Source organism: Syngnathus leptorhynchus, chromosome 9, assembly GCF_054491065.1.
Source record: "Syngnathus leptorhynchus isolate UIUO chromosome 9, UIUO_Slep, whole genome shotgun sequence".
In the NCBI taxonomy this organism is placed as follows: Eukaryota; Metazoa; Chordata; class Actinopteri; order Syngnathiformes; family Syngnathidae; genus Syngnathus; species Syngnathus leptorhynchus.
This window is the reverse complement of record NC_141203.1, coordinates 2,333,276-2,360,541: the sequence shown is the minus strand read 5'-3', so window position 1 is coordinate 2,360,541 and position 27,266 is coordinate 2,333,276. Positions and strand designations below refer to the sequence as shown.

Here is a 27,266-nt window from a genome sequence, read left to right as displayed (position 1 = left end):
TACCGCTTCCATTTTAAAAGATATCAGTCAGTATCCGTATATGTACAATGCAATAAAATAAAATAAAATACAATACAATACAATACAATACAATACAATACAATTGGGAGTCGTGACGTTATCGTGGTCCGCGTGTCCCAATGATCCTAGGAGCCATGTTGTCTGGGGCTTAATGCCCCTGGTAGGGTCACCCATGGCAAAAGGGTCCTAGGTGAGGGGCCAGACAAAGCACGGGTCAAAAAGTCCCTTATGATGAAAAAGATATATGTACTCAGATTTCCCTCGCCCGGACGCGGGTCACCGGGGCCCCCCTCTGGAGCCAGGCCCATGGGGCCCGGCCGGGCACAGTCCGAAAAAAAAACGTGGGTCCCCCTTTCCATTGGCCCACCACCTGTGAGAGGGGCCAAAGGGGGTCGGGTGCATTGTTAGCTGGGCGGCGGCCAAAGGCAGGGACCTTGGCGATCCGATCCCCGGCTGCAGAAGCTGGCTCTTAGGACATGGAATGTCACCTCTCTGGCTGGAAAGGAGCCCGAGCTGGTGTGCGAGGCAGAAAAGTTTCGACTAGACATAGTCGGACTTGCCTCCACACACAGTTTGGGTTCCGGTACAAGCCCATGAATTAATAAAGTCGAGGGGGGCTGGACTCTCTTCCACTCTGGAGTTGCCCACGGTAAGAGGCGTTGAGCAGGTGTGGTTATACTTATTGACCCCCGGCTGGAGATCCACGCCGCATCGGGGGACACACGCACATCAGCACAGCCTCCATAGGAGAGACGATTTGTAGCAGGCAGGAGTCGACAGGGTCCAGAACGCAACACAATGAAAAAACCAAAACATTAAAAAAAAAAAAAATCTCAATAAATATGAACAAACTTGCTCTAAAAAAATAATTGGAACAATAAACACTAACTGTAATGAAAAAAAAAAAGTACTATAACCCTGTTTCAAACTTTGCAGATCTGGTTCAGATAAAATGAACTGCTGTTCAGTTTTGTTGAGCAATCAATTCAAGCCTATTTTATTGGGTATCTAATCAAGCCTCAATGTGAAAGTGCGTGACACAAATGATGTCCAACCAGGTTCAAATTTCAATCATATGGTTTTTATTAGGCCACTTTTGGTCTGATGTTAAATATATAAGGTATAAACATTAAAAGGAACCAGGATCTAAAATACATCATTTATCCATTTTAAGCTTTGGTCCAGACCAGAGGGACAAGTACAAGCGTCTTCATATGTGACAAAACAAGACCAAAGACATGGACCTGACCAGCAGCAGGAAGCTTTAGAAATCCTGTATCTGTGCCGCATATGTCATCTGTCGATAGATTAACTACAAGTGTGACTACAGTTCAAGAAAGCATTCCATGAATGAGAGTTTGTTCAGGAAAATGAACCAGAAATGTTCTATGTTTGCTTTGATCAAATCTTAAGGCCTTGTAAGATACGCAAACCTGATTTTGTTCTTTTTCACATGTAATTTGAGGATGTACCTTGTTCTTTTTTTTTTTGGTTCTTTGTAGGTCTGTATGTGTGGAGCAATACAGAGTAAATCATGGGAACACGCTGACAATAAAAGCAAAAAGAAATCGCTTTATTAGCGTCCAAGTGGAAGGTTATGCAAATGGCGTTGTTAAAATTATTTAAAAAATGTAAACTCTTTTCCTGGATACAGTATTTAAGTGTTTGAACAAAAATCATGTAAATATAAAATATGTACCGTAATTTTCGGACTACAAGTCGCATTTTTTTTTCATACTTTGGGTGGGGGGGCGACTTATACTCAGGAGCGACTTATATGTGATTTTTTTCGCAAATTTTGTAAAATTAAAAAATCCGTGATGTAGTGAAACCGCGATGAATGAACCGCGATGTAGCAAGAGATTACTGTCATTTAAACTGCAAGTGACGTCACCGGCACGCGCGGCGGTTGTTCAAGATGACGAAGGGCCCCACGTTTGAAGGATTTAATGATTTGGAGTGACACAAGGTTTGAAAAACTTATTTATGTTATAGTTATTTGATATATTTTATTTCGTGTAGCAAGTTGTATATGTTTTTATCGTTACAGTTCAGTAGTTGTTTGCTCGTTGAACTCTTGTTTTGTTAAATAAAGAGCCGTTTACCAAACCCACGTCTTTCCTGGTACTTCATTAATGCTACAATATTGTTATATACTAGATCTGTGCGTGTGCGGCGCGCGGGCGCGGCGTTGTTGACATAAAGGACAAGGAATTTGATCGATGGATTTAATGATTAGGAGTGACACAGATGGTATGATAATATTGTTGTTATATAAATCCAAGTCTTTCCGGGTACTTTGTTAACACTACAATATAGTTATATACTAGATCTCTGCGGCGCACGCGCGGCTTTGTTGACATAAAGGACGAGGAATTTGATCGATGGATTTAATGATTTGGAGTGACAGATGGTTTGATAATATTATTGTTATATAAACCCACGTCTTTCCTGGTACTTTGTTAACGCTACAATATAGTTATAAACTAGATCTGTGCGGCGCACGCGCGGAGTTGTTGACATAAAGAACGAGGAATTTGATCAATGGATTTAATGATCTGGAGTGACACAAATGGTTTGATAATATTGATAATTGTTGTAATATGATACTTATTTGAAATATACTTTATATATCGTTATATGGGTCTGTGGAATAATTAGAAATGCAACTTACAACGTGTCCGACGTCAGCATATGCGGCGCATACGCGGCATCCTTTACATAAAGCTAGATTGATGGATTTAATGAATTAGAGTGACACAGATGGTTTGATAAACGTGTTATTTATGTAATACATACTTGAATAACTCTGAATGTTACGTCAGACCCGTTCTCAGCTCCTTGTTTGTGTATATGTCACGTTAGCATACCATATCGTTTAGCCTGTTGTTGCTGGTTCATGTCTGTTCTTGGTGTTGTATTTTGACAAATAAATTTGCCCCAAAAGTGTGACTGTTACTACGCTGCGACTTATATATGTTTTTTTTTACTTTATTGTGCATTTTATGGCTGGTGCGACTTATACATCGAAGCGACTTATAGTCCGAAAATTACGGTATATTTTTAACAATAAAATCTGTTAACATTACACTACAGGTAACAAGATAACACTGTTTTTCACACCCATTCTGTGCGCTCTTCAAAATCTGTCAAGAGTCAGACAGAGTCATTTGCCAAACTGATAGAGGATTAAGTCCGGAACACGGTCTGCCGCCAAACACCAGTAGCAGGTCAGGCAAATGCTGTGATATAGCTTCATCCTCTTCTTCGAGCAACTCCTCCTCCGTACAGGTCCAGTGCTTACTAAATGCTTTATTTTCAAATGTTAGACAATTTTCTCCCTGATGCACATTTTTGTCCAGTAAGACACTTTTGTCCAGTTCTGTTGTATTACTAATAGTTTTGAAGTGGCGTTTCTCTAAAGTGAACGTTTGCAGTTCTATAGCACCCTCTGACCCTAAAAATGTGAGCGGGGCAGGAAAACATTTGTTTTGGAAAGGCCTACATTTTTCAAGTTGCAGCTTTGGGTGGGTCTCTGAGCAGATGCTGGTGGTGTCGGCTATGTACTTGGGACCCAGACCAATACAACAGTGGTGCATCTTATCCGGAGAGCTTGATCCTGGCATTGTGTTTATTTGCCACCATGTATGAGTGGAGAAGTTGTACCTCCATAAACAGTTGTTTGGATAGTTCAGGCTTTCTCCACCTCCAAAAAGAAGCATGCTGTCCTTGTATGCTACCGCTGAGTGACCAATTAACTTTGAGGGTCCAGACCTGGGGAACATATGAACAGATGCATTTAGGGCATTTAAAATTTTTCTTGGGGTGTAGTAATATTTATGCCATCACCGTGATGAGAATGACAAATGTGAAAAAACACTGAAAAGTAGCTGGGGGTCTGGGGGGCCGACCGGGGGACCGATCATATATATACTTGGGACCCAGACCAATATATATATATATATATATATATATATATATATATATATATATATATATATATATATATATATATATATATATACATATATATATATATATATATTCTTTTTTGTATATATATATATATATATATATATATATATATATATATATATATATATATATATATATATATATATATATATACACAAAATAATTAGAAATGGAACTTCTATTTTTGTATTTGTATATATATATATATATATATATATATATATATACAAATACAAAAAAGAATATATATATATATATATATATATATATATATATATATATATATATATATATATGTAGGCCCTAGATCTATCTAAGTAAATAACTCATCGACAGGTGATGAAAACCCAATCGCAAATTCACATTGTGGCGGTGTAAAAACACTTAGTTCTCCACATAAGTTAAGTTTGCAAGTGGAAATGATGTGATGAAAATAGCGCCAAAATTCTGCCGAAAATACGGCGGATGTTGTCGGATCACTGCTGCCAGTTAGGTTGACAGAGGCAAGCCAATTTCCGTAAGATGCTGTTGCAGCGGGCGAGTCACCGTGGCACGTTGCTCGCCCCCCCCATTTATAAAAAAACTTTTTTCAACGGATTTACACGATTCACGAAAATGATACTTTCGACAGAAAACAACATGGAAATCCGCGGATCCGCGGAAAATGTTCATCCCTGATGCAATAATTTGTTTAAGCTGTATGCGAGAATTTAAACGATTAAATCCACTTGTCAATTATTCTATTCGCCTCTCAAAAATAGTACATACAGGGGAGCCTCAGTTTTCGAACGTCCTGGTTCTCAAAAAAATCGGTATTCGAACAAAAAATTCGAGATTTTTTTTGCTTCGGATGTCGGACGAAATTTGGTTGTCGAACCTCGCTAGATGAGCCGAGAGGACCCACATGCCAACTGACTCCTTTCATTATTATATTCTCGTTACTCTGAGGATTGCATCAACTCTAATCATGCCTCCAAAGGAAGCAAGTGGGAGCACTAAAGCCATTCTAAAACACAAAGACGCTCCTAAAGCAACGCGACAGTGAGCGCTCGGCGCGCTGCGGTGGCGCGATCGGACCAAATTAAGATCCCTGTGCCCTGAAGTCCACTTACATTTTGGAAAGGCCATAAATATTTTCCAGAATTTAGCGATGGCTCTGTCACAATAGTGCAGTTGCGCGTTCGGTGGCGCACTATGGTTGCGCGTTCGGCGGTGCGCTGCAGTTGCGCCATTGGACAAAAAAGCGCAATGCTGAAAAAAGGCGGGTTTTTTTGCTTGGAACGGATTATTTCCCCCCCCCATTTTTTGTAATGGGAAAACATGATCCGGAATTTGAACGATTCACTTCTCGAACAGCCTTCTGGAACAGATTGTGGTAGAAAACCGAGGCTCCATTGTATCTGGTAAATGGCATTTGAGTGGTGCAGAAGTGTGTCCTTACACTAAATAGAGTTGTAACTTTGTTTAATCCTAAAGTCTTCTCAGTAATTTACCAGAGACAACTTCAGCCAGGCCTGTTAAAGTTGTTCATATCAAACCAAGGCAAATTTATCCTTTACGGTAACAAAATCATCAAGTTACCATGGCTGAACTAACAAACACTTTACACAATGTACGTCATGGTCACAGTTACCTCTCCACTGTCTGTGGAAACAAATTGAATGCAAAAATATTCAGTGACAGCAAGATTGCAACAAAGATGTCCTGTGGTCGCATGAAAACCGAGGCTTTAGTTGAAAACATGTTGGCACCATTTAGTCAAGGATGTTTGTCAGCAGAGCTTGAGAAAGCCCAGTATTTTAGCATCTCTTCTGATGCATCAAATTCTGGCCACACGAAGGTGTTTCCTTACACCGTTCAGTATTTGGTAAATTTAACTGAATCCAAATAGACCAATCTGTCTATTCCTGTATGTACTGTATGTGCCCAGTTATATCAGTTACATGTCCTCCTATGTACCGTAATTTTCGGACTATAAGTCGCTCCGGAGTATAAGTCGCACCAGCCATAAAATGCACAATAAAGTGAAAAAAAACATATACAAGTCGCAGCGGAGTATAAGTCGCACTTTTGGGGCAAATTTATTTGTCAAAATCCAACACCAAAAACGGACATGAACAAGCAACAACAGGCTAAACAATACGGTATGCTAACGTGACATATACACAAAAAAGGAGCTGAGAACGGGCCTGACGTAACATTCAGAGTCATTCAAGTAAGTATTACATAAATAACACGTTTATCAAACAAACCATCTGTGTCACTCCTATTCATTAAATCCATCGATCTTGCCTTATGTAAACAATGCCGCGTATGCGCCGCATATGCTGACGTCGAACCCGTAAGTTCCATTTCTAATTATTCCACAGACCCATATAACAATATATAAAGTATATTTCAAATAACTATCATATTATAACAATATTATCAAACCATCTGTGTCACTCCAAATCATTAAATCCATCGATAAAATTCCTCGTTCTTTATGTCAACAGCGCCGCGCGTGCGCTGCAGAGATCTAGTATATAACTATATTGTAGCGTTAAAGTACCAGGAAAGACGTGGGTTTGGTAAACCGCTCTTTATTTAACAAAACAAGAGTTCAACGAGCCAACAACTACTGAACCTCCAGCCACGGAGGTGGAAGAGAACTCCATAGAATAGGAGCGGGCGTGCGTAAAAGCCATGTCCGAGCCCCATCCACCGTCCCTGGACAGCCACCCGGCCGAGCGCCGGCCCCCGACTTCTATCCACGGAGGTGAAAGAGAGCTCCCGTCGAGAAGGACCGGGCGTGCGTAAAAGCCATAATAGTTTTTCAAACCTTCTGTGTCACTCCAAATCATTAAATCCTTCAAACTCTTTGTCCTCCGTGTCACTTACAAACAAAGCCGCTAATGATGCCGGTAGTACGTGGGGCCCTTCGTCATCTTCGTCATCCCGTGATCGAATCCTTTGCCTTTGGGTGTTCAAATGACAGTAATCCCTTGCTACCTTGCTACATTTGTTTATCGCGGTTTCACTACATCGCGGATTTTTCGCATATAAGTTGCATATAAGTCACCCCCCCACCCAAACTATGGCAAAAAACGCGACTTATAGTCCGAAAATTACGGTATTTGTTTAGCCAAGAGCAGCAAGCGGCAGAGGCACAGGCAAGCACAAGCAAAGCACCCACCACACGCTAAGCAAACCAGGTAAGCTGTTTGACATTGCACTTTACATTGCTACATTTGGTTAGTCTTACAGACTGTGAAAAATTACATTACTTGTTTTTATTCCACATAAGAACCTAATTATTTATTTTCCTTTTTATGCTCCAACACTGCCCCCAGGTGTCCACAACAACAAAAACTGTTGAAAATAAACCAAAATAATAAAGGACTGCTGTTAAATAAAGAAATTCACTAAACAAATAACTACTAAGTGTTTTTACTAATAAGAGCTATACAACTGCACCGTAGATGGGTGATTTTTATCTTCAGTTAGATATGCGAAGGGCACTGTTGATTACAAACAAAAAAATCGATTTGATGGTCAAAATTTACAGGATTTTTGTCATACACAGGTGGCAACCCTAGTTGGCATTGGGTCTTGAATGTGAATGATATCACAGTTTTAATCAAGTTTAAACAGGGTCGAAACCAAAGGATAAACATAACTTACTTAGTTTTGAGTGAACTCCAAGTGGAGGTGACAGGATTCCATTTCCAGAAATCTCTCTGCTCCCTCAAGCCTTTCAAGCCACCAAACAGGTACATGCAGCTCTGGTAGACCATTGCAGAGTGACTGTGTCTTGGACCTGGGCTAACAGATCCCTGGTCCAAACTGGTGAGCAGCGACCAAACCATGGTTTCTGTAAGGCAAATAGACACAAATATTAACTCAAAGAATACAGTGATTCCTTGTTTATTGCTGATAATTGGGTCCAAAATAGGGCGATAGGTGAAAATTTGTGATGTGGAATCAATATTTTTACGATATCCGCACAAGATTTTTATAATTTTGTTTTTAAACACTTTATTATATTTTTGAACAATTTGTTGTATTTTAAACACTTTTAAACATTTTAAAGTTAAACTGACTTTTAGAAACATTCTTTAGGGCTTCAGTATAACTTATATAACTACCATAATTATGTCCCGGCTCCACTATGCTTTTGCCGTGCTGGCCAGCTGACATGATGGCTGGCTGACGCACCCTCACGCTGGTCCGCTAAACACTTTCGAAATATTTTAAAGTTAAACTGACTTTTAGAAACATTTAGACATGCCTACACGCTGGTCCGCGGGGGGCGCGCATATCCAATGCAGAGCTGCACGCAGTAGATTGTCTGCCTCGATACACGTATGCCTGCCACCTGGTTTTGCTAAGACATCTGATTCCCGTTTGGCTGATCAGCGATGCTTGTTTCCTGAATCACAGTTTAGTGAAAGCCTGTTTTATCATCTGTTCTGGACTCTATTTGGCTCAACCTTTTTACTGCCTGTTCCCGAACAAAAGCTTGCTATGCCCGTCTGCTTCGCTGAGGCGCACTCGCTGACAGGCTCATCTGCTTGCCTCGTCGTCCTGCCTGCCGGCATTCCAGCCCTCCTTGTCTCCTTTAAACTAAAGAGCCCGTCATTATTATTATTACTACTACTACTTCTACTACTACTATTATTATTATTATTATTATTATTATTAGTGTGAAGGCGAAGGCCTTCACACTATTGTTATTCTACTTTATTTTTCTTCTTCTGTGTGCCCTGCAATTGGCTCGTAACCGGTTCAGGGTGTCCCCCGTCTACTGCCCAATGACTCCTGGGATAGGCTCCAGCATGCCCACGATCCCCATGGAGACAAGTGATGTAGAAAATGGATCGATGAATTATATGTACTCACCACAATCCAAACTCCAAAATTCTTGAGATGATCCCTTTATATCTATGAAGCCGCCATATACCAGCATGGATGAACCTATCACCACCGCACTGTGGCCTTTTCTGTTGGTTGGCATTGGTGTCTATAGCCAGAAAAATATAACACATAGGCACGAGTTGGTTTAGTTATGTAGTGCCATTTTACCTCAAGGCACTTGAAATGGATGAAATGAAATTCACTGACGAACATTGATCAATCGCTCAGATTTTGAACATAATAATTCATTCATGCAGTCTTTCATTCTCTGTACCAATTATCCTCACTAGGGTACGGGCTGTGCTGGAGCCTATCTCAGCTGGGCAAGAGGTGAGGTACACTCTGAACTGATTGCCTGCAAATCGCAAGGCACAACTAGACAAGAACCATTCAGACTCACATTAACATTTATGGACAATTTAAAGCATTCAATCCACCTGTCATGCATGTTTAGGGATTGTGGGAGAAAACCATGACATGGAGAACACGCAGGAGAACATGCAAACTCCACTAAAAAAAGATTCAAACCCACAACCTCTTAAGTGTGACGCGGATGTGCTAACAAGTTGGCCACCAATAAACATGCAAATGTGAATGAGTATTTTTACTTCTTAGTATGTGGTTTTCATCAATTAATGTCTTAGGTATATTGTAATATTTAAAAACATATAATTTATAGAGGTCTAGTGTGAGAGTGTGATGATTTTGTCACTCAATTCACAGAATGATAGTGGTGAGCGGATGGGCAAGGTAGTTGAGACCGGAAAGACAGAAGTAGTAAGTGAAAAGGGATGACAAAAGAAAAACTTTTTTTTTAAGTAATTGTATAGCATATATTGGTATGTTTTTGTGTTTGGTCCGTGGTCCTTTTTTAATTTGAACCCAACTTTCACTTTTTTTTTTAGTTTGTTTATTCATAATTTGTTTCTCCAAGATATTTGATACGTTCAAAAAGGTGTTTCAAACCAATTCATCAATTAATTTAAAAAAAAAGCCAACTTCGCATGTCACAATTAATTGACTTTCAGATTTTCATGTGGGTGTTAGTTTTTGCAATTCGGTAATTAATTGAAGCAACAAAATAATGAGAAGCCAAATGGGAGTGGAAAGAGCGCTTTTTAGGAAGCCGAGCCTAAAGAAATGGCTCTTGTAAAAGAACTTAAATTCCAATCAGGTTCTAAAACCACAACACAAGCAGGTTTGTAGCTTTTTAATTTTTTTCTCAACTATAATGTGACATTACATCAACAAGAAGCATGAGCTTTTGTAAAAGAGCCAAATTAATTTGAAAAAAGTGCAAAGAACAAAAACATAACCTTACCTTGGGAACATTTGCTTTTCTCGGACAGTGCACCCATTTGAGCTTTGCTGAAATAGACGAAAAGAACAATGTTGTAAAATGTGATTCCAAAGCAAACTATAAACCAACAAGTTGTGCTGCTTTGTCACACAACTTTAGTATTAGTAGTAGTAGTAGTAGTAGTACCAATAGTAGTAGTAGTAGTAGTAGTAGTAGTTGTAGTAGTCGTAAAAGTATTAGTGGTAGAAGTAGTAGTCGTATCATCATTAGATAAATGACTTAAAGGTTACTGTTGGCTGTAAATGACCCCCCAAAAACACATTAAATTTGATTGTCTGCTATGCAAAGGCGACTCAAAAACTGGTGTGTGTTCAATTCTAAAAGTCCATCTAAATTTCTGATTAACGTGTTGAAAAAGTTCGATGGCATGTACCCTAATTTCCGAACTATAAGTCGCTTCGGAGTATAAGTCGCACCAGCCATAAAATGCACAATAAAGTGAAAAAAACCCCCATATATAAGTCGCACCGGAGTATAAGTCGCACTTTTGGGGCAAATTTATTTGTCAAAATCCAACATCAAGAACAGACATAAACCAGCAACAACAGGCTAAACGATATGGTATGCTAACGTGACATATACATAAACGAGAAGCTGAGAACGGGCCTGACGTAACAATCAGAGTTATTCAAATAAGTATTACATAAATAACATGTTTATCAAACGATCTGTGTCACTCCAATTCATTAAATCCATCGATCGTCCTTTATGTAAACAATGCCGCGAATGCGCCGCATATGTGCCGCGCTACTGACATCGGACTCGTTGTAAGTTGCATTTCTAATTATTCCACAGACCCATATAACGATATATAAAGTATATTTCAAATAACTATCATATAACAACAATATTATCAAACCATCTGTGTCACTCCTAATCATTAAATCCATCGATCAAATTCCTCGTCCTTTATGTCAACAACGCCGCACAGATCTAGTATATAACTATATTGTAGCGTTAACAAAGTACCAGGAAAGACGTGGGTATGGTAAACGGATCTTTATTTAACAAAACAAGAGTTCAACGAGCCAACAACTACTGAACTGTAACGATAAAAACATATACAAGTTGCTACACGAAATAAAATATATCAAACAACTATAACATAAGTTTTTCAAACCTTGTGTCACTCCAAATCATTAAATCCTTCAAACGTGGGGCCCTTAGTCATCTTGGTCATTACGTGATCGAATCCTTTGTCCTTTATGTAAACAACCGTCGCGCCGCGGCTGATGTCACTTGCAGTTCAAATAACAGTAATCCCTTGCTACATCGCGGGTCGTTTATCGCGGTTTCAATACATCAGGGATTTTTGAATTTTGAAAATTTGTCACCGCCCCCCCCCCCCAAACTATGAAAAAAAACGCGATTTATAGTCCGAAAATTACGGTAAATGTAGTTTTTACTGTATTGAAATGTGTCTTAAATAATTGAAAGGGGAAAAAAGGACATTCCTTATTCAAGAAGAGCTTTCAGCAAAGCAAGATAAAACTACGGATGAGGCTTTTTCTGCCATTACAAAAAAATTGAGTGATGCAGACATTTATCCAAAAGGTTCCTCCTTAATAAAATTTTAAATGACTGCATTGCATACCAATTAAAGATATATTTTTTTAAATCAAACAAATTTCCTGGGCTGTTTTTTTGTGCGTATCAAAAAAAAAAAAAAAGACAATAGACAAAATAAATAACATTTAGCTCAGATTGTTATTTGATTTTGGAATGAGACTCTTTTTCAATGCATGCATAAAATGTAATTACAATTTGGAGGATGGGGACGATTAATTGCATTTCCATTCAATCAAATGGGAAAGGCTACTTCAATTTACACATATTTCGAGTTACAAATGGGTCACAGAGCATATTATGATCATAACTTGAGGTACCACTGTAGTAATGGAGTGAGTAGCCAGTCGCATATTCCAATTTGCAGATTTTTTTCAAGATTCTTTCACAATCTTATTTTGGAGGCAATTTCTGTTGTTGCTGTCATTTTCCTTCAATAGGAAATGCTTTTCGGCAGCGCTCCGAAATATATATATATATATATATATATATATATATATATATATATATATATATATATATATATATATATATATATATATATATATATATATATATATATATGTATATCGGTGTCAATTATACTGTATATGGAGTTCATTATAGCAGCAGTAGTATTTATTGCGTTTGAGCTAATGAGCAGCACTTTGTTACAGCTGTTGTTTTTAAAGTAAAGTTTAGTTAATGAATGTAGGAATTTTGCATGTCCTAATAATATACAAACACATAGAACAGTGGAAATTTTGGGAGTGGATGGGAAGTGTATCAGCATGAAGTCCTAAAGCTACCATATGCTTCGTTGAATAGGTCAAAAGGAACTTTGGGTGTACTCTGAAGAAACTATGCACCAGTTGTGAACTTAAGTAGCAAGAGAAAGAAAAGAAGCACATTGGCATGCAAGCATGTTGCAACATGTTTTGTCTTCATCGAAAACCTTACCTATGTCAAACACCCAGAGAGGACATCTCAGCGGAGTGTATGCTGAATCCAACGTGCCTCCAAACACATATATAAAGCCCTGAAAGTTCAGATTAATAAATATAGTCCAGTCATTATGATCAATATGACATTTTCAAGCATGTATGTATGTTTTTAAAGAATAAAATATTTAAGAACTAAAAGAAAATAATTTTCACCTTATGAACAACCATAGAATGTTCCTCCACTTCTTCTGGTGCGGTCTCACCCATGCAGCTCAGCTCTGTCCATTCATTACCTACTAAAATAAAAGCATTGAAAAAAGGCATTTCAGAAGAATAGTAACAAAGACCTTTGTGAAAGCAGCAGACTTGGAACGAATCAAATTGTTTAGCATGTATTACAATATACTATATACCAAGCATATGGAAAAGCTTGCACCGGGGCCCTGCCTTGCCTGTGTGCTGCCCCGTGCCGAACACAAAGATAATCAAAGGTAGGCTAAAAACGCATTTTAAATGTCTTATCTAAAATTATTGAAGGAAACTTTCATTTCAACTTTGCGACATAGAGTTACGAATTAACATCAATCCATAAAAGTCATATTCATTTTGGGCTTTTAATATCTCATTTGAACTGCTCTTTGAGTGAAGTAAGTTTTTATCCCTGGGTTATCCTTTATGTAAGAATGTCAGACATAGTATGTTGCAAATAACAACAACAACCTAGGAACTGTTTCAAATTGGGTAAAAGGCCTAAAATGGCTTCTTCAAATCAAATGCTTAACAGTCATCGTTTGTCTATGGCTTACCTACACTGTACCTCCAAAAGTCCCTCAAAGTGCTGTTGTCTCTTCCTCCCAGAATATAGACATTTCCCTCATAGCTGCAGCAGGCATGCTTGTAGCGGTCACAAGGAGCACTGATGCTCTGTGGAAGGTGGCTCCACAGGCAGGGATTATTTTGACTCATTGTTAGTCCATGCCAACCTTACTGCACCATTTTCTAAATGGGGAAAAGCAAACCAGAAAGGAGAAAAACAGACGTAAGCAACATACTTTCACAACCCTCATGAAAACGGATTTCAAAGGTTAATTTTAGTGGCAGACATTTGCACACCAGTCTCTGAGACAGAGCAATTCCATGACCTTTGAGTTGAATAAATTCTGTGTGTGCTAGTAATGTGATTCATTCATTTTGCAAATTATAAGTAAGAAGCAGGATTCTAGGCTGATGTTGCGTTCAGTGAATTTCACTAGGTGATGAATAAAGTGTCTATTACCACCTGTCGTTCTCTATCTGGATTATAAAAAGTCAACATACCCCATCAAGTTTTTGCGATATAAAAAAATCTGAGCAATAAATAATTTCAAAAGATTTGCCATCATTCATGTGTCCTATACCTGTATACCTCAATTGTTATTGTATTTGAGCGCAGAAGTGAAATAATGTGGTTGCATAACTGGGAAGTGGCTGTGTTAAAAAGAATTAATCATATTTAAACTCATGTTAAATGGGAGTCAGGACACATTTGCCACCACACTGCCTCTGATTAACCTCAAATAATTTTTGGATGTCTTCGGATAGTTCTTCACAGGGTTGACTAGAATAATTTGCATTGGAAGAATGGCCCAAAAGCCCTCAGAAGACCTGTGCCATCCTTTGCAGTTGTGCCTCTAAAAGCATTATACATGCTATTGATTACTAATAATGGCCAGGGGGCTAATCGTTTTGGATTTCTCCTTTTTTACCCTTTTTTGTTTAAACTCATTGCATCAATAAACATCCATCCATCCATCTTCTTCTGCTTATCCTGATCAAAGATTCACTTTTGTCTTTATAGTGTATTTGTTTTACAAACAACAAACGTGTTGTTAATGTGTGAATAAATCAAGAGTAATTTCTTAATGGGTCGGCTAATCATTTTGGTTAGAACTGTAGATTAGTAGTTCCTCAGATATGTGTATATTTGAAAAATAACACACTACTTGATAACACATTACTGGCATCACTGACCATAATAGTTCTTTCAGATATTTTGTTATTCAAGATTCAAGATCTAATATGGTCGAATAAAATCAAGTTTGGAATTTTTAGGCCATAATTCCAGAATTACAATCATTCATTACATTCTGCCACAGCCACAAAATTACAATCTTTTATGGTCCATGCTAAATCAGAATGTGTCATGTTAAACTTGTAAGACAAAATCAAAAAATTGTGAATGCCACATGCTAAGGTTGAGATATTATTTAACAACCTCAAATACATCCTTGGTCATCTATTTGTACCAGAACCGAATCGTGAAATGCAGAACTTAATGCTATTCCATTACATGGAAGAAAGTATGATGAAATAATGAAAACATGATTATTTAACATAATGATTCGAGATCATCTCGATACTCTATACAAACTATGTATAGTTTGAATAATAAGCAAACTACAACACATAATTCCATTCCATTTACCAGTCAGCTACACAGAGCTGTTGTGGCTCAAACAACAGTGAAACAAATTGTTTTCTTGCCCTTTTGGCATACTGTGTATGTATATACAGCAGTATATAAAAATACATAATTTTTATGTATTATCAAAAACATAATTACACCTTATGTAATTGACTACATGTGTCAAGTAGACAACGCTTGTTGTCAGACAACAACTGACTATGTTGAGTCAGTGTCTCTTAGTCGTTATAAGATAAATTGGCAGTCCAAAAAATAGCCATGACTTAACCGCTTTTGGAGTAACACTGATCTCGTAAGAGTGCAAAACAAAAATAGCAACACCAATTAACTAAATAAGTGACTTGTGGTGGTCTTAAATAACATATTCAATGTGTTCAATAACACTGCACTTTTACAATTTGAATAAAGTCATATGATAAGGGTATATTTTATTTTTAATTATGCTGACGTTCCAGACTGCATTACGATGTATGTATGACCAAATACTCTAGTATTCCCAAAAAGTGTCTCATTACCTTCCCAACATTGAACTTTGCTATTTTGTTTAATTTATCAGTGCCACTTGTGCAAACAGCCCTAAAGTCACGAGGTCACACATTGTCCAAACATCTACTGTCTTTGTTATTAAGGGTTATTAAATAATTGTAGAGTATAGATAAGGTGAACAACAATTGTGAAATTGAAATAGATGGGGGGTGTGCTGGAGCCTATCCCAGCAGTCATCGAGTAGTAGAAAGGGGACACCCTAAACCGGTTTCCAGCCAATCCCAGGGCACACAGACAAACAACCATCGGCATTCGCACTCACTCTTAAGGGCAAATTGGAGTGCTCAATCAGCCGAGAATGCATGTTTTTGGGACAGTGTGTTCAAATACACAACAGCTGAAAAGAAACGACTTGGGAAATAGTTTAATTCTATATTTTCGTCCACATTAACTGATGTAATCAAACGCCAAATTCCGTGTCGTGCGATAGGAAGACTCTAAATTATGTAATACATCGCCACGGTTGAATTTCCTTTGAGAGGCATCGTTGTCGGAGTTGTCTGACGTATAGCAGCACCTTAAAGCACTGCCGGGAATGTAGGAACACAAAAAGCATACACGAACAGTGATATATGTATGTCACGACTTTTTCCATATTAGGTTTTTTTTTAAAAAAAAAAAACAAAACAAATTTCAGCCAACTGCGAATCAAACAATAATAACGGTAAAGTTGAAGACAAAATGAGGGGCGAGTCGACGTCTCCACTTCGGTTATAAGGTTTCTGATGTGACTGAAACTTAACGCTCTATGTGTAGGTTGTTCTTGAACGATTGCATATCCGAAGAACATTCAGTAATAGTGTATAAATTGTATTGCTTACGAAATCGTTGCCGTTACTTTTCCATCAAAGGCTGCCTTGCAAAAAATTGGCCGAAGATGCATTCAGGCTACCGCGTAAATTAAAATTTGTGAGGAGGTTGGATTTACGTCAGTTTTCTCAAGAATGAAATTGGTGTCTTTTGTTTTTCTTTTTGTGTGTGTGTGTGTGTGGGGGGGGGGGGGGGGTGTTAATTAAAAATGTATACTCGAACTATTTAACCAAATCCACGCTTCCCTTGTTTTCTGAAGAAGAAACACGCTAAGCCACGGATTCTTTCCCTAAAATGAACGCACTATCGTTGAACGCATCTGTATTCCGGAGGCGGGGCAAAGCGAAGGGAAGGAAGGGTGTTGGTTCAGTGCGTTTAACATGTCATCCATAGTTTAGAACTTTTGATTCAGTTCAATATACCATTCGGCATCAGATGACATTAAATTACAAAAAAAAAGTTTACATCACGTTTAACTTTTAAGTCCAAATCGCGAAACCAATGGACGACAAGAATGTCAGTGGGATAGTAAATATTGACTGTGACTGCAAAATGCCACAGTTGAATTCAAATACCAACAGAAGTATGTGCCTAAAAGTAGTTTCGTCATTGATACGGCAATGAACATTAACCAGCCACTGCATAGGTTAATTGATATTACGTTTGGGAAAAATAGTGCAAAAATGAGAAAATGTATTTGTTTGTTTTTTTGTTTAAAAATAAAAATGAACTAAAACTGCAATACAGCTAGATTTGATTGTTTCTTTCTCGTGGGAATAAGTGGTTCAGAATATGAAGCCATGGGATGAGTAAGGAAAAGTCTAAAATCAGTTTCTGACATTTCTTATACTTACCAGAAGATGGCGACGGCGCGACGCCTACACGTGCCATCACATATGACAACTGTCGAAAAATACGGTTGGTGTGTGTATTGGGGCCCCCAAATTGGGGGTGCAGTTTATTCTTATGCTTTTGGTTTCCTGTAAATGTGAGTAAAACAAAAATAGGATAGTCATTATACATGCAAATCAAATGACAATTAACCAATAAAATTAGGTTTTCAATTGTGGTTCAACCGAATACGCTTAAAAAACTACCTCATGATACTGTCCTGGGGGAAAAATTGCACCCTTAATTTAAGATTTTGTTGCAAAACCTTCTGAGGCATGCACCTCTCAGTAGGTATTTATGTCCACACGAGCAAGTTGAGCAGCCATTTGTCTCAAGTTTGAAGGATGCTTACTCCAGATAGCACGCTTCAGCTCCCTCTGCAGATGTTCAATAGGCTTTAGATCAGGAATCATCAAAGGCTACTTCAGCATAGTCCAATTTTTTTGCTCTTAACTATTTTTGGGTCGGTCTTTCTAGCTTTGTGTTTTGGGCCATTATCATTTTCCAAGATCCATGACCTGGGCCTGAGACCAAGAATTTCAACAGCTCATTTATTTAAAACAACTTGAGAGTCTTGAGATTTCATTGAACTCTGCACCAGAGGTGTGCAGAGACCTCTGGAGGGGCAAGTAATTATTGAAAAGACAGCACATGGACCTTTATTTTTATTTTTGTTCTTCTTTTTTGGGGGGGGGGGTCATTTTCTTTTAGGCTGGTAATAATGTAGTACAGTAATAATATAGAAAACCTGGCTTTTCTGGCTTTTGATGGAAATAGACTAGTAATAGATACATATCTCAGGGCCCTAGCAAACGCATGTGCCATTTGCAAAGTTCTCAAACACACAAATTATTTAGTGCACCCTTTATTATCTATTTTCTGGGCATTTTCTGAGAGAGAGAGAGAGAGAGAGAGAGAGAGAGAGAGAGAGAGAGAGAGAGAGAGAGAGAGAAAGAGAGAAAGAGAGAAAGAGAGAGAAAGAGAGAAAGAGAGAAAGAGAGAAAGAGAGAAAGAGAGAGAGAGAGAGAGAGAGAGAGAGAGAGAGAGAGAGAGAGAGCGAGCAAATTCAATTGTTTTTATTACAAAGTCATTTTCCTTTTAATTTCAGTAGATTTGTATCATTTTGAACCAAAATCGCTGAATTTTTATAGTTATTTTAAAACTGAAGACGATTCGCTCAGAGGAGCCAACTTTCTGCCTTACCTCCTCTGAGCATTGCGTAATCACAAGGCTATATGCTGACAGGCTATGCAGTTAGACTGAACTGATGTCTGTCTCTATGTCGCTGTTTAAGTGTTCAAACACTGTGGCTATATTAACTAATTTCCATAGTTAAGCTGATGTATATAATATCTAGTGTTTTTGTCATCTGTCTGTAACGTCGTGTTTCTTTAGATGAACAAAACGGCTTTGAAAAAAGACCTTACGGAGACAACAAAAAAAAGGTTCTCCAGCCTTATGACAGGGTGTGATAGTGATCCCGGGATGCTTCATGCGCCGACCTGTAGAATAAGTGATCTCCAGTTCAAATTTACAGTGAAACTGCAGTCCATTGACCTATCGTGACCAGGTATCTCCTTAACTTTGGGAAAGCTTGTTTGGACAAGTTTGAGAGGAGGCGCGGATTCAACTGCCGTGTCTCTTTCTTGGCATTCAAAATTTTATACCACAAAATAAATGTACCTTTACATTTGAGTATGTTCTTTTTTTTCTGTTACCGCAAGAGATGAGTTATAGCGATAAGGCCGGGACATTATTCCCTTATTGCCAAACATGCTAATGTTAATGGTAAGATGTTCAAACTGTTGAGCCTTGTGCTTGGGCCTAACAGTAGCCACTTGATATTTTCATATTCGTGTACATCAGGCACTGTAGTTTTAGCTGCTCTTCAATTTGTTCAGCATAGAAAATGCTGCACACTGAGTTACATATACTCAGTGGACTAATACAGTTAAAAATGAATAAAATCAATATTTACTCAAACTTAGCAACATTTTCCATCAAATAAATGCAAGGAAGCCTGACCATCAATTAACCATCAATTTATTAACAAACATGAAGTATAAATTAAGTACATGAACAAGCAAAGCATATTTGAAGAACTTTTTCTAAAACACTATAAATAAATGATGATTATTCTGTTAAAAAAGTTGGGATGCAGGTTTATTTACCTCGTGTGCAAATGAAATTTTATCTTGTTACTTGATTGGCTCAGTCTGGACAAGTTTAGCAAAATATAATAGCCTGCATACAATTAGTTGTTGTTTTTGGGGGGGGGGCATTTATCACATTTTGGATAGGAGCCCTAAGTGATGTGTGCTTTTTGACTGCAGAGATACAAAAGGTCTTCATAACAAGCACACAATGACCATTCAATGACCTCACTTCTTCTGGGCATAAAAAATGGCCCTCCACAAAAACACTATATATATTATATATATTTGGGTAGCCCTCTTTTCCGGGGTTATTTCAAAAAATTTAAATCAAGTAAAACCGTTGCACATCACCCTAGCCTGCAGAGTGTGATGTGCGTTCACAGTTTGGTGCTTTCAGCAGTGTTGCCCTGCTTGCCGAGGTCATTTCGTACAAAGTCAGCAAAGGCATAATATCAGAGCTGGGTGTTCTTGTCAAAGTGCTCAGCCTTGCCTTTATTAATATGATCTTCATTCAACTCTAAGGCACCATTTTGCACTTGAAACCGCTTCTCTTTAGCTCCTTCTGCATAGACGTCTTCCAATGACGGAGATTCGCTATCTGTTTCAGCTGATCCCAGACCACGTGACTTTTTATACGCTTGGTATCCTGTGGAGCGAAATGCAAAATTGTGAATGATTCATTACCTCATCATAACCATTTCAATCACCAGACATTTATCTACCGGGTCATTTTAAACTTGAAGACTAAAGTTGTCAAAGGTCCAATGAATAGTTGTACCGCTGTTAACAAAAGGGAGGATTATCTTGTGAACCTCCCTAGACCACTGTCCTTGAACACACTTTCTAAGTAATCCCTTTATCCCCTCCGGTCATGGATTGAAATTGCTTTAGCAGTGTTACATGTGTGAAAATACTGCTCAACCCAGGAACAGACAACCTTTCTAAGATATGTTTTATATAGCCTTTGATGGCACATTTTATTGTATGAACCTTGATCATTGTCCTTGGGCTCACTCCCGCTAAGTGGCCTTGAAAATATGCTGCATTGTTTTAAATACATATTTTATGTTAGAGCTGAGCAGTGATGACTTTACATTAGGGTCATGCTGTTTTTCCGTTTTCCATTTATGTATTTTCATACAAAGTTTCTGTCTGTGCAATTGTGTGTATTGTCAAACTGCTGTCCAAATCTTTACAGTAGTGCTGTTTCTGTTTCCTGCTAAGTGTCTGTTCAAATCCAGAACCGTGACTCTGTCAGTTCTGAATCAACAATTTTAACTGAATATCGTGAATTGGTCTTGGGGCAGTAATTACTGACTATCCATATATCCATCCATCCATTTTCTGAACCGCTTTGTCCCCACGGGGGTCGCGGGCATGCTGGAACCTATCCCAGCCGTCATCGGGCAGTAGGCGGGGGACACCCTGAACCGGTTGCCAGCCAATAGCAGGGCACACAGAGACAAACAACCATCCGCACTCGCACTCATACCTAGGGACAATTTAGAGTCTTCAATCGGCCTACCAAGCATGTCTTTGGGATGTGGAAGGAAACCGGAGTGCCCGGAGAAAACCCACGCGGACACGGGGAGAACAAGCAAACTCCACACAGAGAGGGCTGGAGGTGGAATCGAAACCGCACCCCCCTAACTGTGAGGCGGACGTGCTACCCAGTGCGCCACAGAGCCACTTATAATTACTGACTAATTCACTAATATTAATTCACAATATTAATTACTGACCCTATTGCCTCTGCCTGAAGGGAAAAAAATCCAGGCAAATGTATGATGGACGAGCAAAAAAATGAAAATAAAAAATCTTAGCAATCTAAGTGTGTTCTGCTCCATCTTCTTGCATCATTTGAAGGCTGTCAAGTTTTCATCCATCCATCCATCCATCCATCCATCCATCCATCCATCCATCCATCCGCTTGTCCCCTCAGCCGTCATCGGGCAGTAGGCGGGGGACACCCTGAACCGGTTGCCAGCCAATCGCAAGGCACATTGAGACAAACAACCATCCACGGTCGTACTCACCTACGGGCTATTTGGAGTGCTCAATCAGCCTACCAAGCATGTTTTTTGGGATATGGGAGGAATCTGGAGGACCCGGAGAAAACCCACGCAGGTACAACATGCAAACTCCAAACGGGGAGAGCCGAAGGTGGAATCGAACCCGCACTCTCCGAACTGTGAGGCGGACGTGCTAACCAGTGCGTCACTGTGCTGCCTTCATTCATTCATTCATTCATTCATTCATTCATTCATTCATTCATTCATTCATCTTCTGAACCGCTTATCCTCGCAAAGGTCACGAGCGTGCTGGAGCCAATCTCAGCAGTCTTTTCGGCAGTAGGCGAGGGACACACTGAACTGATGGCCAGCCATTTGCAGGGCACAGAGACAAACAACCAGTCACACTCCAACTCACACCTAGGCCTACCATGCATATTTTTGTAATGTAGGAGGAAGCCGGATCCGGTAGAAAGCCATGCAGACATGGGTAGAACATACAAACCGAAGCTCCTGCAAGGCTGGAGCAGGGATTTTGAATGATAATGAAATAACACTTACCATTATAGAAAGTATTCTAGTATTCCTAGGATGGAATCTAATTAGTTGTTGCTAAACCATTATTTTTATATACATAATATGCATACGTATGTGAGATTGCTGCTTGTGGACTTCAGTTCTGCCTTCAACACCATTGTTCCACAGCGTCTCATTTGCAAACCCGACATGCTGGGCCTCAATACCTGCCTTTCCAACTGGCTACTGGACTTCCTCTGTCAGCGGCCTCAGGTAGTACGTGTTGGCGACAATGTCTCCGGCAGCATCACGCTGAGCACGGAGGCCCCTCAGGGCTGCGTGCTCAGTCCGCTGCTCTTTACCCTGCTGACGCATGACTGCACCGCAACCTACAGCAGCAACCGCGTGCGACCGCGATTGTGTGTGATGTGAGTCACCCCGCTCACTCTTTGTTTGATCTTCTGCCCTCTAGGAAGAGGTACAGATGCCTGCGCTCCCGCGCCAACAGCTTCGTACTCCAAGCTGTCAGGATCCTGAATTCTCTCTCCCCTCCACCCTCGGCTGCTTGACGTCCTGTTCTTTTCCGCTTTATTCTGGCTGTCTGCTGTATGCACGCTTGCTCCATTTTGCTCCTCTTGTTTATCTATTTATTTATTTATTGTTTATTTATTTGGGTTATTTGCTTATTACTTATTCATCGCTCTTGTCTATTCGTTTTTACTCTTTGTGCTATTTGCTTGTATGTGTTGTGTAATGTGTCTAGTCACCGTGGGACGGTGGGAAACGTAATTTCGATCTCTTTGTGTGTCTTAACGTGAAGAAATTGACAATAAAGCCGACTTTGACTTTGATAATAGATGGCAATGTGACTCAAAAATATTAAAATGATTTATGGTCGAAAATTGAATGATTAAAATAATGAGCCGAGTTAACCCCTGATGGAGGCACACCTTAAAAGTTATTCCGAATTAAAGAAGGGGTTCACTCAGGCAGATGATTAACAAAACTCCTTTTGAGGCAGGGCTTGCCTCACACACTGCACTAAAAACAGTAGTCAACAGAAGGTGACGCTTGTTATGTGTTCACCCACATTTGGATAACTAATGTCACATAAGAAAATAGCACTGTATCACAAACTTAGTAGCTCACCTCCCACAAACAGGACGGCCACCACGAGTTGAAAGATGCTGTAGATAAGGGGGAATGCAAACATGACCTCCAGCTCAGCTGGGCTGAAGGACAACTGGACAATGGTGCTACACAACTGGGAGTTCTGGAAACCAGTCTCCAAAGCAATTGTTCGACACCTAGGGAAATAAAATAAATCAGTATAACAGAATTACAACATGTACGAGCTGTGTAAAATTAAAGATTCTGTGATGACCACCGGATAATATATTTGGTAAATACAGTACAGCATATGCTTTAGATTAGTGCCACATTGGCATCATTTTGAAACTGTTCTTTTTATCAGCTGGCATCTTACCTGTACCATGGTTGACCCACAAAGCGAGCCAGAAGGAAACCCAGCCCAAAACCAATAAAGGGGTAGACAGTTCCAATTATCCAAAGGGAAGGTGCGATGGTCCAAGAAGACTGGTAAAGAATTCCACCAACTACAGCAATGATAACAATGAGACCAAAACCTGTAATGGACCCAACCTGGACAGAATACACACATTATACAGCAAATGTCACATAGATTTATTTGGGCAAGAAGACAATTGATCAAATTCCTACCTTGAGGATCTTTTTAGCCAATTGGGGCCATCTGCGTTTAAAATACATCCCCACGGAGATTGGGACAAGCAGGGCCACAAGAGTGATACCTGAGGAAACCCAATTTATATGTCTTTTCAATCCTCTCAATATCTGTGAACCAAAATATTTAACAAGGTTGACCCAGCATAAACAAATGAATGAAATTAGTGTAATTCCAATGCCTTATCCCAGGTTATAAGTTTTGGATTTTTCTTCAATTAGTTTTTATTTTATCTTGACTTGTTTAACTTCAGTTAGTTAGAACTAGTTTCTGGAGAAAGTTTATTGTTTTTTAGCGATTTGTATGTTTTTGAAAATGCTTCATTTTAGATAAGTTTTTGTTAGTTTTAGTGTTAGTTTTAGGTTTTTTTTTATATTAGAAGTTTGTACCTAGTGCTTGAAAACAAAAAGGTCATAAAGGAATGCGTACGGTAATGTAACATAAACTGCAATTCTCAAACGACTTTTTGACCTTCCTTCTTCTGTACACACGTACCACAATACTAAAATACGTACATTTAAAATAAATATCGAAAGCTCACCTATGATACTTCTTTTACTTATTACTATTTTACTGCTATTTTATAATTTTAAGAGAACCGGATAAGACATCACTATAAATATAGTTTTATAAACGTAAGATGTATTTTGGGTTTTTTTCAAAGCATTTTCGTGGTCTTATCTCATGCAAAAAAAAACAACAACAACCCTGAAGTATTTTGATATGTTTACGAATAAGCCACATGATTTGAGTTGTATGTTTACCAATACTGTCATATGGGATTTGGATGGTGTCTGAAGAAGTCCAGATGGAGGTGTAAATAAGCAGACAGAGGGGCATCATTCCCAAAGCCAGGATGGAGGAACAGGCTGTCATACTGATACTGAAGAGAAGGAAATTAACAGCTAGCTTCAAGGTTCTCTAGTGCCATTTTGTTTTAGAAACTTAAAATAAGAACTATGATTTGGGCCAATAATCAATGCAATGAGAATGGGGTCACATCTTTGCACGTTACCATGCAGCAATGTACTTAAAGGTGATATGTTTATTACATTAATTCAGCGACCATAGTGTACCATTAATTCGCTTTATATTATTTAATAAACCAAACCACTTGTTACCTTAAATCCATATCTCCATCCAGCCAGTAGCAGATAATATTGGAACCGGAGCCTCCAGGACAGCAACCCATGATAATGATGACAATGGCCTGAACAGGCAACACATTGAAGGCAATTGACAAAGCAAATGCAGTAAAAGGCATAATGCCAAATTGGCAAAGGAAACCAATAACGATGCCCCAGGGTCTCTTCAGGTGCCCCCAGAGTTTTTGCGCATCCACAGTGCAACCCATAGAAAACATGACCATAGCCAGCATGATAGTGAGCACAGTGCTCAACACTAGACTCAGTGTTGCATTAAAGTCAGTGGTTGGAACAAGGCAGTTAGCACCAGAGCAGATTGTGGCCTCAGAGAGGCAGACAGCAAGTTCTGCAGTTGTTTCCTTAAACATAGACATATTGGAATTTTGATGCAAGATGAGCGTTATCCGTCGCCAGTCAACTTGGAAAAACAACTGGATGCGTATCCTCAACAGTCCAGAATGCGCCGATTCTACTGGATTGAATCCTTTCCTATTCTGTTGGTTATCCAAAGAAGTGACGGTAACCAACTGCCCAGGGCACTGCTCTTTATGTCCCGCTGTCAAGTAGTAGTGGGAAGGAAAATTGTGTGGGGAAAAAATTAACCAGTTATGTTTTATGGGGTCAGTGTACAAAGCACGTGCATATAAAAGAATCATTTTTGAAATGTGATTGCACTATCCTTCTTTTAAATGCTCTTTGGCCTCTTAAAACTTTATAGATGTTTAAACTATGAATCACCGTGTCCTCTGAATTTAAAAGAGATGATGCTGTGCTTGTCTTCAATAGAGTACACCTCATCCTCACATACAAAGACCACTCATAAATTGTTTTATGGTCTTGTTAACTTACGTAAATTTAAAGTAGAATTCAGAATGCTCTGACATATAGAGTACATATAACAAAACTGGCAATCATAGGATCAAGGTGTTCAGTACGGAGGGTTCACACAGTGCATGGCTGTGAATATGAAAACATGTTGGGCATAACGTAGACTACTGAGGTCTCACAGGTAAAGATGAATTGATTGTACTATGAATCGTTTCCAATTGTATTTGAAATTTTGTGTGCAAGTAAAATAAATGAATGGCATATTTAGCTTTAATGCCACTGTGACTCAAAAATGTGAAAATGATACCAAGTCTAAAATGCAATGGTTGGAATGGTACCAACAGACCCACATTTCCACTCGATGAAGGCGCTGCTTAATAGTTTTTCCTGAATTAAATTCTGTGACATACTCACTCAGACAGATTTATTTAAAGGCAGGGCTTGCCTCACACAATGCACTTTGAAAGTGCGGCTCACCTCCCACAAACTGGGCAGTCACCACTAGCTGAAACATGCTGTAGAAAAGGGGGAATGCAAACATGAGCTTCAGCTTGGCTGGTCTGAAGGACAGCTGAACAATGGTGCTACACAACCATCTCCAAAGCAATTGTTTGACACCTAGAAAAAGAAAACAAAATAAAACAGAGTTATGGCATGAGCTGTAGAAAATTAAAGATTTTGTGATGACAAATTGTTAATATTCTTTCACAAATACAGTAAAGTATCATATACACGCCTTAAAACAGGTTTACACCACTATGGCAAAACTGAAATAAGATGGTTCCCAACAAAGGGCCTGACAAAGAAGAGTATGTAATGGAAGTCAACATTAAGTCAACAAAGTCACATTAAAGTCCTTTTACCCAATGAGTGGTGCAAAAGGCTGGCAACCAGTTTAGGGTGCATTCAGCCTATTGCCCACAGTCAGCTGGGAAAAGATGCAGAATACCCGGGACCCTTGTGAGCATGAAATGTTCAGATAATGGATGGATGGACTATACCTGCATAAAGTATCTTGATACCGGTACTGAAACAGCAACAGCAACATTTTAAATATAAACACTTGGGATTGTAAGCTTTTTAAAGTACCAACAAATTATGTGAAGCAGAGGCGTAACTAGTGCAGGAGATCCCTGAATTTTGAATTGCTGTATATTTTTATATATTTTCAGCTTTATATTTTATTTATTTTTACTGCTTTTGTATTGCATTTTTGAATGATGCACCTGGCCTAATTAGTATGCTGATGTGTTTCAAGTCTTTTTGTTTGAATTTTATTCACAAAACAGTTCACCAATGAAAACGTAGATTTCAAATCTTCCCTTCTAAGTGTATTCAACTGATTAGTCATACAATACAATTTTGTCTTTGAATTCAAATTTCTTTGTTCTGACA

At 38.9% G+C, this 27,266-nt stretch overlaps 2 protein-coding genes across 2 annotated transcripts; both read right to left on the bottom strand.

Annotated features, from left to right (window-relative positions):
- Positions 1-1,100: 1,100 nt before the first annotated feature.
- On the bottom strand, positions 1,101-16,613 carry klhdc3l (kelch domain containing 3-like). Its single transcript, XM_085920581.1, has 8 exons — positions 16,573-16,613; positions 13,548-13,740; positions 12,955-13,037; positions 12,758-12,836; positions 10,214-10,260; positions 8,878-8,998; positions 7,660-7,849; positions 1,101-3,795 (listed from the first exon to the last, which is right to left on the bottom strand). Exons 2-8 carry the CDS (start codon positions 13,705-13,707, stop codon positions 3,171-3,173), a joined length of 1,305 nt encoding a protein of 434 aa, XP_085776707.1. The 5' UTR covers positions 13,708-13,740; positions 16,573-16,613; the 3' UTR covers positions 1,101-3,170.
- A 2,970-nt stretch (positions 16,614-19,583) lies between these two features.
- slc10a2 (solute carrier family 10 member 2) lies at positions 19,584-25,561 on the bottom strand. Its single transcript, XM_085920797.1, has 6 exons — positions 25,020-25,561; positions 24,663-24,781; positions 23,877-23,965; positions 23,623-23,798; positions 23,286-23,443; positions 19,584-20,254 (listed from the first exon to the last, which is right to left on the bottom strand). Exons 1-6 carry the CDS (start codon positions 25,415-25,417, stop codon positions 20,061-20,063), a joined length of 1,134 nt encoding a protein of 377 aa, XP_085776923.1. The 5' UTR covers positions 25,418-25,561; the 3' UTR covers positions 19,584-20,060.
- Positions 25,562-27,266: the final 1,705 nt, after the last annotated feature.

Bases quoted from the DNA above. Each gene is read 5' to 3' on its own strand.
- klhdc3l (XM_085920581.1), bottom strand. From the start codon at position 13,707: ATGAGTCAAAATAATCCCTGCCTGTGGAGCCACCTTCCACAGAGCATC. The intron at 13,038-13,547 runs GTAAGCCATAGA...CTTTTATTTTAG, and splicing joins CTTTTGGAGGTACAGTGTAG to TAGGTAATGAATGGACAGAG. The intron at 12,837-12,954 runs GTGAAAATTATT...CTGAACTTTCAG, and splicing joins ATTCTATGGTTGTTCATAAG to GGCTTTATATATGTGTTTGG.
- slc10a2 (XM_085920797.1), bottom strand. From the start codon at position 25,417: ATGTCTATGTTTAAGGAAACAACTGCAGAACTTGCTGTCTGCCTCTCT. The intron at 23,444-23,622 runs GTAAGATGCCAG...TTATTTCCCTAG, and splicing joins GTGGGTCAACCATGGTACAG to GTGTCGAACAATTGCTTTGG. The intron at 20,255-23,285 runs GTGAGCTACTAA...TTCGCTCCACAG, and splicing joins GGCCGTCCTGTTTGTGGGAG to GATACCAAGCGTATAAAAAG.